The sequence below is a fragment of the Cyanistes caeruleus genome, chromosome 1 (assembly GCF_971803275.1).
Source record: "Cyanistes caeruleus chromosome 1, bCyaCae1.hap1.1, whole genome shotgun sequence".
In the NCBI taxonomy this organism is placed as follows: domain Eukaryota; kingdom Metazoa; phylum Chordata; class Aves; order Passeriformes; family Paridae; genus Cyanistes; species Cyanistes caeruleus.
In genome coordinates this window covers 21,738,101-21,751,637 of record NC_141701.1, presented here as the reverse complement: position 1 = coordinate 21,751,637, position 13,537 = coordinate 21,738,101, and the positions used below count along the sequence as shown (strand labels likewise).

At 35.7% G+C, this 13,537-nt stretch overlaps 1 protein-coding gene across 8 annotated transcripts in view; it reads left to right on the top strand.

Moving 5' to 3' along the window:
• Positions 1 to 13,537, top strand: part of SPAG1 (sperm associated antigen 1) — a 38,086-nt gene that overhangs the window by 21,184 nt on the left and 3,365 nt on the right. For all 8 annotated transcript variants that reach the window (XM_086891525.1, XM_086891736.1, XM_086891446.1 and 5 more), the window contains 5 exons: positions 1,961 to 2,113; positions 6,277 to 6,449; positions 9,009 to 9,150; positions 10,055 to 10,181; positions 13,151 to 13,315. In XM_086891525.1, coding sequence (XP_086747651.1) covers positions 1,961 to 2,113; positions 6,277 to 6,449; positions 9,009 to 9,150; positions 10,055 to 10,181; positions 13,151 to 13,315 — 760 coding nt within the window. The remainder of the gene's footprint in view (positions 1 to 1,960; positions 2,114 to 6,276; positions 6,450 to 9,008; positions 9,151 to 10,054; positions 10,182 to 13,150; positions 13,316 to 13,537) is intronic.

Sequence of the window (13,537 nt, the reverse complement as noted above, 5' to 3'; positions counted from 1 at the left end):
GGGCAGTTTTTAAGCTTATTGTGTTCACAGAAATGCATAGCGGGATGAAAATTTTTAATATAAAAGCGGGTTTACAGTGGAATTCTGCAATAGCTTCTATGTAAAACCTTTGTTAAGCCAGATGCTTATCACAGTATTGGAAATTATTTTGAGCACATGTATGGTGTACGTGTGTGTGTTCTCCGTTGGTTTGTTGTTTTGGTTTGGGGTTTTTTAATATATACTTGACATAGTTATAAGTAGTAATTACAGCTGTTAAGGAATTGAGCTAAAATCCTTTCTGCTTATTGTGGCTTTTAAGGATACAGGAGTTAGAGAAGATCAAACACCTTCAATAACTTCCAAACACTGTGTCCCACTAAATTATTACTGTATTTTTGATATTTTGGAGTATTTAGTATTTCCATAGATTGAGTTTATAAAGCTGAGCATTAAGGTGCAGAAAAGTATCTTAGAAGAATTAGAAATCATGTAAAGTAATCAGTGGAGTTTTTTGTACAGCAGAACTCCACTGTTAAAAAAAAGCCCTCCAAAACTAAAAATAAAATATGCATGTACCTTTGTAATACAAAGGTACAAAACATTTAACTTACTATATTTATATTCTACCTGACAGAATAAGTTCTCTGGAAAAAATACTCATTATTAGTATTTTGTTAAAATAGATGCAGGATCACAGACAGCTGGCCAAGAAGGCATATTTAAGAGCATTTTTCTGTTCAGGAGGTTTGAAGTATGTAAAACTTTAGCTGGAATCAGTAATACAGAGGTTTTAGGTTTTGTATTCTTACCAATTAGAAGCTTTTTATTCTTACTACCTAATGATAGTGTCCTTAATGTCATGCATATTTTGTGGATGCACAAGGACTCACGATGCTTAGTGGTAGAAGTAATACAGAGGTAGAAATAATTTAGAGACTGGGGAGCAGAATTGCAGACCTGCAAACATATGTAAATCAGGTGATGTCAAATAAATGTTCAGTAGGCAACACTATAATATATCATATCATATGTAATATAATATATATTGTATAATTATATATATATATTATAGCTCATCTACAAATAGGTTACAATTTCAGAGTAAAAAATTATGTAGGATTATATTAGGAGAAACCTTCCCACGAACAGTGCTTGGCATTACAACAGGTTGCCCAGAGATGCTGGCAGAGATTTCCTTGGAGGGTTTTCAGCTCTATCAAGCCTCGAGCAACCTCGTCTGATCTGCAAGCTGGTTGTATCTCTAGCAGAAAGCTGGGATATCTCAGTCTGGATTGCTTTATGACTTCATGAAATCAAATTGTCTAGACTCATCTTAATTTCACTATTTCAAAAGATTGAAAAGAAGGTAGTCTTTTAGAAATAAAGCCTTTGTGGGCTGCTTCTTATTGCTGAAAAAGTGTGTGGTGTTGGGAAGGAGTTCTAATTGCACAATGCTGAGCTTTGTGTTGGTGTTGACCTGGCAGACAATCAAAAATGTAAACAGACAAAAGATAGGCAAAAACCTAAAGTCCAGAGAAAAACAGGTCTATATTCCTGTCTTAATCAATGGGGTTTTTAAGTGCACACTGTCATTTAGGGAAGAACTTTCAGTCATGTAAAGAAAAGCACCATATACTTGAAATCCTTGTCAATCTAGGCATGACTTAAGAAAAACAGCTTTTGCTCTTAAGCAGGTGCCATTACATTAATCATATCTTGGTGATGAGAGCAGTTTTCCATCACCAAGATGGAAGATAGAGCTTTGAGTAAACTGTAGTAAAAACAGTAACAATTTCAAAACTGGGTGTCATTTAGGGTGTTGATATGAACCACTCAACCCATTTTCCTTAGTTATTTTACTCTAAGTGCTATCTGAAATCACAGAGTTACATATAGTTGTTTATATCATAAAACAGTTCTATTATTCTTATTCCAGTTACTCTTTTTCAATCCTGCATTTTTCTTTTTCTTTTCCCAGAGCTCTGGAGCTTCAACCATTTTCCCTTAAGCCTCTTTTACGCCGAGCAATGGCAAATGAGTCAATGGAGCGGTATCGACAGGCATACATTGATTATAAAACAGTGCTACAGATAGACAGCAGCATCCAAGCAGCAAATGATAGTGCTAACAGGTAACTTACACAGTAATTCTCTGATAACAGTCAACATAGAAAAACAGAATTCAGATTTGTTTGTTTTACATGCTCGCTCTATTTTGTACCATCAGAGTTGTTGTAAAACTAATTCCTTATAGGTAGAGGATTAGCTGTTCTTTTCCCATAATTTCAGTTTTCCTCTCCTAGCAGTGCGTCTCTCATGTTTTTCAAAAATGTAGTATTTTAAATATGATAAAGTTTTTTGGGGTTTTTTTCATAGTGTTTCTACTTGTCTTTCCTAACCTCTATTTTATACTATATGAAGTAATGCTTACGATCTGTGCCATTTCTCTGACATCCTGCTTCCTTTACATATTAACAGTCTTTCTGTAGCAGTTGGAGATTTATGTGAAGTGTGAATCCTTCTGCATGCTGCAGTTGTGGAAATACCGAAGTAGTTTGATGCAGTGGTTGGCTGCAAAGCTTAGAGTTGTAAAAAATATAATTAAATATTATTTTCAAGTATTAATCATTTCAAATGCCAAGAGAAATGTTTGAATTTCTCTAATTATATTTTGGTATTATAAAGTTGAAAACAGAACAGCCATTAATCACTGAGAAGGAACCCATGTGCATGTAACTTTTACAATGGAATCTAGTACCTTTTTTTTCTTCCTAAGGCAAGGCCATGAGCACTTGAACTATTCATCAAAGTCCATAATATCTTTCTTTAAATTCTGTTTATTTGACCAGAGGAAATGGTGACACTTCATTATCTCATACAAGTCCTATCTTTTTGATAACATAAAAATTGTTAGTGATCATCTGTATCTCTGGTGATAATAGATTGGATTGGTGGAACTGCTTATCCTGGTACCTATGTAATTATTACACTTTTTAAAAATCTCATTGGCTTATTTTATCTGCAGATACTCTTTTCATATTTCTCCTTGACTTGGAACTTGCTTAGTAATAAGCTTATTTCCCTTTTCCCCTTAACACTCTTCCTTCTCTCCTCTCTAGGCCTTCCTTATGTTTTTAGCTTCACTGCTCATTACTCTTTTCCTTCCTGGCAACCCATCACCTTATTTCAGCTGCTTCTTCCTTCTTCTCTTCTGCTGGTAATTCATTTTTGCTTGCAAATTATTAGTTTCTAAACCATAGACCTCCTGTGTAATTGAACTTTATTTTTTAAGAAATATTTTATCATTTGAAACTTCAAGTGAAACTGTACTAAAGCTTTCATTTTCATTTCCAAAGAGATGAATTTTTAAAAAAATGACTACCTTTTAACTTAAAGAGACTATCCCAAAGGTAGCATTTTTTTTGTATTTTTCTATATTAGGAAAATCAGATCTTAACAACCCTCTTTTATTGGAGGATTTCTTGGTTTTTAATTTTCTGTGGGAAATTGGATAGTGATGCTGTAAGATGCTGGCAGGAAATATCCATCATCCTACTTGTGTCTGAGGGTGGGTTTGCTAAACCATGTTGAAGCTTGTCTCTATGTGCTTACATAGTTAAGCAGATTTTCCAAAAACCTTAGAATCAATTGCATATTTTTAATATTCCCATAAAAGACAAGGATTTTTAATATCAAGCCTTTACCTGATCATTTTGCAATCAAAAAGAAATAATTAAGAGTTTAGGTACATAATGGAAACAAGTATAAACACTTATTTGAGTGTTTATTGTGTTGATTAGATTATGTTAAATTGTGTCTTTTATTGGTTCCTGAGGTGATTTTTTTTTAGATAAACTGGAAGGACTGACACTTTTAATGGTGTGTGCCAAATAACTGGAAATTGAATTTCAAGCATGCTTTTAATTAGTGGCATTTTCCTAGGTTTGTGAACATCAGTGTATCTCCTACTCTGTGTATTTTAATTTCCTCTTGAGTGTTTCATTATTTGTTTTTCTCTTAGAAATAAAGAAGCTCTAATGTGTGGGAATATATTCATGCATTTCCTCCTACTAAATTGAAGTTTCATTCCAGTTGTCCCAATTTCTTTAGTATCAGTGAGCAAATTGCATGCAATAGCTTGGAAGCTGTTTTTACAAAGTCCCATATAAGTCTATACTGCAGAAAGAAATTTGTTATCAGCTGCAGAAATGCATGATTGTTGGGTCAAGTCGGGGAGTTGGTGGTGGGAAATGAGTGTATTTGTCCCAGCTTATTCATGAGACACCTGTGCTTTTTAAACTAATCGTGGCACACAGGTATGCATTTTTGCAAAGGACTCTGCTTACATTATGATATTACAAGAAGTCAGTTGATCATCAGATGCTGCAGGATTCTTTCTGCAGATTTTGATGAATTGGAGTTTTTTCTTCCAACTTTTTAAGCCCATTATGATAAATGAGAATACAAATTGAATACTAAGTCAATATAATATGACTCTGGTTTCCTGTAGAACTACTCCATTACTTCCTCTGGGAAATACCTAAAGTTAATTAACTGACGTGTTAATACGAAGTGTACTGTTTGGTTGCTTAGAAAAACAACATGAGTAAATCTTTGGGTTGTTCAATTTATGATGGTGTGCCACATTTTTTCTTAGCAATTGAGTTCAGGCTATTATTAAAATCTTGGAGTTTTAATAAAATTAGAGCAAAACAGTACTTGGACAAGCCACATAATTGATATGTCCTCTAAGATACTTGGGAATGCCAAGGGCATGTGCAGTTAACACACATTAAAAATAGTCTTTTTGATCAGTTAGGTAACAAATAAAGCAACTACATTATACTATGGAATGTGATATTCTGTGAATGAAGAAATTAACTTTCAAGTCAAAAACACGTTTTTTATGCAGCATAGTGTAAGACGTAAACTTGCTCATTATATAGCTCTACAAACAGACTTCTTAGTCTTTATCATTCTTTAATGTAATTTCTGTTTCACATAAAGGAGATTAGAACTGGTGCTGCTTCTTGTATTAGTTTTTTGATCAGACCACAATGGGAAAAGAATACAGTTTTGAGTGCTCTGATGCTGTTGCCAAACTATTACACTGACACTTTTTTTTTTAAATAGCTGTTATTCTTAGAAAGAACAAAAGTAAATAAGAAAACTCTATTGGGTAATTTATGTTCATTCTGTGTTGTTCTTCATGTCACTGTCAAGGTTCTTAATTTTTTTTTGGATGTGTGTTCATGTAGTATGTTTCTCACACCTGTGTTAGATGGAAATGCACCTGATACAAAAATTTTGAGTTTTATTTCCTGTAGTATCCATATGACTTGCTTTGCTAATCAGTTCAGAATTTTCCTTTGTTAAATTACAAATTAGACTTTTTACCAGTTGAACTTGATTCTTAAAACCATTTTGAGATCAGGAGATGTTTATCACACTGTTACTCTTATAATTGATTTTGATTTTTTTTTTTAACACTACAAAATTTGTGGTGGAACCATGAATGGCTTAAATGGCTTCACTTACTGTGTCTACTTTCGTCTTTCTCCAAAAGAGAAAAAGGCAATGGGAAACTCCCACTCAAATAGTTTTTGGATTGAGCCACATATATGTGGAAATAATTGAGACATATATATGTGTTGGTTTGAGAAGGACTAAACAAAGTTTTTATATGTAATTAAAATATTTTTAAATGGGGATTGATCAATACATTTCTCACTATATAACTGTAAAATGCAGCTTAATGCAGACTACTTTGTGATCTGCATTGATTTTTTTAGACAGTTGTTGTGGAAGAGGTTTCATTTGACATTTGCAAATTTAAGAATCACATTTTGCCTGAGAATACTGTAATCTACACTGCATACAAATAACACCTATGAAGAGCTGAGAAGCGTAATGGAAGTAAATACTTGGATTTTTTTTTTTATTTCTTTACTGGATTGGTAGGCAGCATTTGTAGCTCAGTTGTAGAATCAGTCATTGGCTTAAATATTTACAGATCATGTTGAAGTCAGCTTGTTTTCTAAATGCCAGCATAATACTCTAAAGTGGAAAAAGTGTGAATCTTAAATGCATGTAATACTGTTGACTGCTGTGATAATATTTTTCAAATTAGCATTAAGCTAATTATAATTAGCTTATTAAATTATGATTAAATAATTAATCAGGTTGTTGTAGGTTTTTTTTAAATTGTAACATTGCAGTGCTGAATTGGCTGTAAGTTATTAAAGTGTGAGTAAAATATATGAAAAGTCATGTTGGTGGGGCTGTTCTTTTTCAGAATAACAAAGACTTTAATAGATCAGGATGGTCCCAGTTGGAGGGAGAAGTTGCCACCAATTCCAGTTGTTCCAGTTGCTGCTCAGCTACACAGGTGGGATGGAGGAAACCTTCCTTCAGAGAATAAGCCAAGTACTACAGACCTCAACAGAGAAGAGCAAGTGCAGATGAATCGTATGTATAGCTATTGTAAATACACATTCAGAAAATAAACCTAATTAGAAAATTGAATACATCTTAACAATGTCAAAGACACCGCTTTAGAAAATAGTTATTAAGAGACCTTTGTGAAAAGCCAGAGTAAATGACTATCATTTATGTGATGGAGTTCAATGTGCTTTGTGAAGCACAGTTACAGTAACTTTTTTTAAAACAAGTGATGCAGTTTGCATTATGTAATTTCTGAAGTTATATGAAATGAGCAGAAATACTCATTGGCAAAATATCAGGATCACCAAAGCCCAAGTGCTGGCCCTACACAGGACACCCCAAGGGTCACACCATGAGCCTGAGAGCATTGTCCAAACCCTCCTTGAACTCTGTCAGCCTTTTTGCTGTGACCACTTTTTTGGGGAGCCTGTTCCAGTGCCCAACCACCCTCTGGGTGAAGAAACTTTTTGTGATATCCAACCTAAACCTCTCCTAGCTCCACTTCCTTGAGTCCTGTCACTGGTCATGAGAATGAAGAGATCGGTGCCTGCCCCTCTGCTTCTCCTTGTGGGGATGTTGAAGACCTCAGTGAGGTCTCCCCTCAGTTTCCTCTGGGCTGAACAGACCAAATGACTTCAGCCACTCCTCATACTGCCTCCCCTCCACACCCTTCACCATGCTCATGGCCCTCCTTTAGATATTCTCTAATGGCTTAGTATCTTTCTTATATTGTGGTGCCCAAGCTGCCCTCAGCACTCACTGTGAGGCTGCCCCAGTGCAGAGCAGAGCAGTACAAACTCCTCCCTTGCCTGGCTGGCCATGCTGGGCCTAATGCCCCCCCAGGACAAAAGTGTCAGTGGTTTCCCTGACATCATAATACAGTTACAACACAGTTTTCCCCCAGAAAAGCCACCACCCACACAAACACCCAGCTTTGGCAGAGGACATGTAGGAGACACCTTTCAAGGATGTTCTGGATTTGTTTGTATGTAATCACTAGGAAATCACTAGGAAATCTAGGAAACTACCTTCCTTCCTGACTTTTTTTTTTCCCTTCATTGTAGTTTCTATTTTTCTCCTTCAGTAAATAAGCTCTCTGATTCAGTTGTTACTGACAGTAATACTCCCTTTGCAAAAGCTTTAACCTTATGATTCCTTATTCAAGTATTAATTGGTTTCTCTTTGAGTTTATTTCAATGTAAAGTATTATTGAAGATAATCTCTCCTCAATTAACAACAGGGTTGACTGCAGTTTGTAACTGGGCTGTTGGCCAAATACATACCAGTCATGGGATTCTCTCTCTGTAGTGCATTACTGCCATACTGAGTGTCCTCCAAGTGCTTGGCAGCATTTTGATGCAAAACACGTCTCAGTCTATTTCAAATAGCACAGGCTTTGGTTAGGCTTTGTTTTTAGAAATATTAAACAATAACTCTGTGACTGTTTTCACTGAAGGCTGACTCTTAAGGTTCTGGTTGCCTTCTCAGGTCTCTCCTTCATCAGTGAGACCTGACATTTATAGGCTGGTACTGAAAGGCTGCCAGCAATAATGTTCAGTCAGTAGTTTAACCTTACTGTTGGCTGACACTTTTTTGCAAGAATTGTATTGCAGCTTGAGTCATAATTTGGTTGTGTGTTTCATGTAGTTTATTTTTTCCCCAAGTCCACATGTAGTTTTCTGGCATAGGAAACCACCATGTTTTTATAAAATAACTCAATTAGTTCAATTGTTGGTTGAAATTGTTGGTTATTTAGTGTTGAAAACCTGAAGCTTGGCAGGGGACTCATATTCTTTAGTGCAGTGCAAAAAGTAGATTATTTCATTATGATTTACTTAGAGCTATGTTGCTAATTACTGTTTGCTCACAACAGCATCATGAAGCTGCAGTTGGGATCAGCTTTTCACTGCAAACTCAGCTAAAAACTGTAGCCTAACACAAAAGCATCTTCAGCAAATGATGTGGAATTAAGAAGGAAAGGCAATTATGGAATAACACAGTATTAATAAAGAAAATAAAGAGCGTAGTTAGGTCTAGTTTGTAGTTAGGTGTGGTATCCACATTCCTCACTGCATGTTTTCGAAATAGTTCTTCAAAGGATATTACTGATGTATCCCTAATGCCAACTGATGAGATTTGTTGGTCATTGCCAGTTTAGCATAATAATTGTGGTAGTTGATTGCAAAGAGAATACTGGATCAAATTATTGCCGTCTTGGTGTGATGGTGGAGATCTGGAAGGCCTTTAATCCTGCTGATTAAAACTCCACCATTTTAAGTAAAAGCAGGGTCTCAGTGGACACAGGTAGGCCCTCTCTACCACACAGAAACTGGGAAAGCTTAGAGCTGTCTGTTGCATTCCCATTATTTTCAGCAGAGTAGTAACACGGGTGGATGGGGAAGTATTTGTTGAGCCAAATGTAGGTCTGGTCATACCTTTGTTGGAGCAGTAGGGGAGGCTTGGGATAGGAATGGCCAACTGCAGAGTGACAGAGGCCAGGCATTAATCCTTAGTCTGCATAGATCATTCAGCCACCCTTAATAAACTGACCTTATGTAACACTGTGATCCTTTTGTGTTGTAGGTGAGGAAGCTATGGAAAAGTTCAAGAGGTTGAAAAATGAAGGGAATGATTTTGTAAAAACGGGTGAATATGAAAAAGCTGCAAATAAATACAGTGAGTGCATGAAGTTAAATACTGAGGAATGTACTGTCTACACTAACAGGTAAAGATCCAAAAGCTAATGCTGTTTTGTGGGATAACAGTAGTTGTATTTTCTCATTTCAAATAGAGATTTTGCATCCCTTCGCTCATTGTTGTGGAAAAGGGATTTTTTTCCTACTTGGTAAGAGTTCATAACAACAAAACGGATTTCTTGTAAAAACATTTTTCCAGGGGGGCAAGTATTAATGTCACTGATATGTACCTTAAAATGTTCTATATAAATAGAGTAAGCAACTAGGAGAAGTTACAATTAGCATAGTATTTTGAAGCATTTTTGAGATATTTTTTAAGAATAGTGGTATGATTTGAATGAAAAATGACGTGCAGTAGCAATATTTCAAACATGAAGAGTAATAACTCAGATAAAATGTGTGCATTCTGAGAAAATAAAAGTAAGAACACAGTCATACATTGGCATTATTTTAAAGGTTGACCTAATTCAGCAGTGTAATTCTTTATGCTGTAATCTTATCAGCTTCTACAAACTAAGAAGGATTTGATTAGACCAGTACTTGAATAGGAGAGTTCCAAGTAATAATTAGGTACAGAGAGCAGTGTTGTTTATTTAATCCAGAGCCCTTTTTTACCCAGAATGGCTGTATAAAATCCATTTACATTAACCACTGAACTATCATATTGTACTAACATTTTTAAAATACTTGCATATCTGCTTAACTTCAAGCATTAGTCATACTTGAATTTTGACCTTTATTGCAGGAATTGGCCTTCTCTAAATCCATCCAGTGATGTTCTTGATAGTTAATGGTTTTATGTACTTTAAAAAAAATCACATTGAGACTGAACTGTTTGAAGTATTGTAATTAACATTTACGAGTCAGAAGATGTTGGCATTAGAGCACTGTAGAATTTACTTATATTGCAGTATATTCTGTTTTCTGTGTTAGAGCTCTCTGTTACTTGAAACTGTATAAATATGAAGAGGCTAAGCGGGATTGTGATCATGTTCTTCAGATAGAAGATTCTAATATTAAAGCTTTTTATAGAAGAGCACTAGCGTACAAAGGATTACAGGTGAGGAAAAAGAACATGGCAGGTATTCTTAAGCACTTCTAAACTTGCTTATCCTCTTCAAAGGCAATGAGGTAGTTGCTCTGAATGGATGAATACAAAGTACTCAGTGTGATGATTTAATACTTTGTAGGGCATTAGGCATACATAAAACATTACATAAATATTTTTGCTACATAAAAACCTGCATGTTGATGTAATAATTTGAGAAAATACAAGAATATTGCAAGAAAAACCGATTGACTGGAGATTGGTTAAGCGAGTTTCAAATCTGTTCTAATGTTCTATCTAGTATTCTCCTTCTGGGTATCCCGGTCTGTTTTATCTGTCAGGGAGTTTACTATAACTTTGCTGATGACAAATGGATTCTTGCCAAGCCTGTCTTCATCTGTCCAAACTAAAATCTCAAGCTGTCTTGGCATCTGCTCATATTTAAGTATCATTTTAAACCAGGGTTTTAATTATGGTAGTTTTCTCTCTCTTTCTTCCCCAAATGCATTACAGCCCTTTGTCAGTACTGTACTTTGTCATTCTGTGGCAGTGTCAGTACTCAGCCTTTCCCTTTCCATCTGCACGGTGGTGGTGTCTCTACAGTGCTCCTCTTTTGTACAGTTTTTAGAGTATCCTTTTACCTGATCATCATAAATGCAGACACATTGTTCATACCCATCCTGAATGTAACTTCAAATCTCATGTTCCATCACTTGAACCGTGTCGTTGTTTGTCCCTCCCTCTAGTGGTTCCTCATCTTCAGTGATGTTAAATTAGCCTTTACACTCCATAATTCTTCCACAGCAATCCTTGCTCTGCCTGTCAGCTCTTACTTGCCATTGAATTATCAGCTTCTCAGTCTGTAGGCTCATGATGGCAGCTCTCATCACCTGCTTTGTAATAAATTTGGAAGTATCTTTAAACAAGCCTCTGAAGTGCTGTCTTCCACATTGCAGGAGTGGACTGAAGGTCCACTAAGTTTCATCATTGTCCTTCAAATGAATGGACACTTACTCAGACCTCCATTATGTTTGATGCCTTAACAAAAAATTACCTGATGATGTCTCAGTTTACAGATCACCTGAGAAGCTGTTTGTGCTTAGCAGCATACCAGCCTATTCTCATCCTGTGTTATAATTCCAGATGCAAGTCCTGGGAATGTGATTTATTTGTTCCTCTGTTGCAGTAGCTATGAAATTTTCGAAGTGTGAAAAGTCCTAATTTTGTGTCATGTTTTTTCCTATAAGTGTGCTGAGCTACCTGGTATTAATCATCTCTAACCTTATATTATTGAACTTGATAAAAAGTCAGTATAAAAATGAGTATATAGTCATTCTACCAGACAGAAAAAAGGGTATTACACACTTGTGAAGAAGGTCGAGAATTGGAGAAGGAACTTTAGCTTTTTTGCATATCCTAGAAAAAAGCCTTATTTTTGTATTATTGAAGATAACCTGAAACATAGTGTTCATGAACTCCTTCAGAACAGTCTGAACTGGGGACTCCCAAAATGTTTTGTTGTAGTTGGTTTTAATGCCTTTGTTATTGCTCATTTCAGGGATGAAAGTGATAGATAAAACTAGAGAACATGATAAAAATGAGCTGAAGTTGACAAATGACTGTAATGAAAAATTGTATGAGCTAATGGCATGTAGTTTGGCAAAGACTTAGCTAAGGTGGGAAGTGTTATTTGTATGTAGTTAGACACACATTTAACTACAAAAGCTGCAGTGAAATTTAATGTAGTAATTGAAGGGTTTTTTTTACAGATTTACTGAGATGTAGTTAAGGGAAGATCAGGAAGAAGTGTTAGTGAGATGCATTAGGTCCTGTACGGCATCTCCTGCAGCTGGTAGTCCACTCTTGTTCTGGGTACAGTCACGTTGTATGATTTTTATTGGACATTCAGGCAGGCTGCAGTTTTAAATTCAGTAGAGTTGGTTGCTGACCCTTGTTACTGTTTCCAGATGTCTGTTCTAGAATCTCATTTCTCTATCCTTGTGAATCCTCACATCTGTAATTCAAATTATTTAGTTTAATCACTTGTGGATTTCTGATGAAAGGAACCTGCCCCTTTGTGCATTCCTTTATTAGGAATACATAATTCTCATTCTCTCACTCTTCCTTCATGACCTAGTGGACTTCAGTTCACTACTGATGTCCTGCAGCCTCTCTGCCCCTTGAATATTGGCCACCAGTATGGAACAAAAGGTGGGAAAGAGTTTGAGTGACTTGGACACTGGCTCCTGTGTTACAGTTGAGGTGCTGAGGAAGTACCTCAGGTGGTACATGAAGATCTTTTTTTCCATGATAATACACATGATTTAATAGTAACCTTATGATGCTGCTTGGGAACAGAAGAAATACTAGACCACTCACACAATAAATTATGTTGGTCTTTTACTATCTGCCTGGTCTTTTACTGTTTACTACTGCATTTCATCTTTATTTTTGATATTCCAGCCCTTGAGATGTCTTCATTTTCCTATGTGATAATTCCAGTCTTCCTCAATTGCTGCCATTAACTTCATCTCTCCAGACCATTTAGACTAAAAAATAGTAATTATACAGAAAAAATGTGAAATAAAAGCATTAAACAAATTACAAGACTGATTATTGAGGAACTGTATCCTAATGCCGCTCTGTCACTGTGTTTGTCCTAATCTTGTTTACCCAGAGGTCATAACATAATCACAGTCTACTCAAGTATTAGCAAAATTTCACTGTAAGAGATGCTCTATTGGATTGAAGCCCAGGAATATTAGATACATATTTAATGTATCTAATATTAACTCTCTTAGTGGCAAAGCAAGTAGGCAAACTTGCTGGACTCAACATTATATTAATTGTGAAGTAGTGTTACACTGTAAGCAATTATGCTTAAAAGCAGCAAACTTCAATAATTTGCTCTCTGATACAGGGAACAGGTTTCTGAGAATAAATTATTTTTATTATAATTAAATATTTTCTTCTACTTACAGAATTATCAAGCCAGTGTTGATGATTTCAACAAAGTACTTCTAATAGATCCAAATGTTCTTGAAGCACAAAAGGAATTAGAGGAGGTAACCCAACTGCTTCACCTTGACAGCAGTGCTGGAGCTGGCAGTCAGCGAACACGAGGGAAGAAAATAACCATACAAGAGGTGGTATACCTATTCTTTTCTTGAAAACAAACACAACAGAAGCCACACATGTGAAGAGATTAATATTAAAGCTTTTGTTTTCCCATCTTAAATCTATGCTCACAGTGTATTCAGAACTACAGCAGGAAGGGCAATAGTCCATTTAGATGGCACTAAACTTGAGGATATACTCCTTTTAAACAAAAGCTGCCTAAACTTTGAAATACATGCTTTACAGAGTGC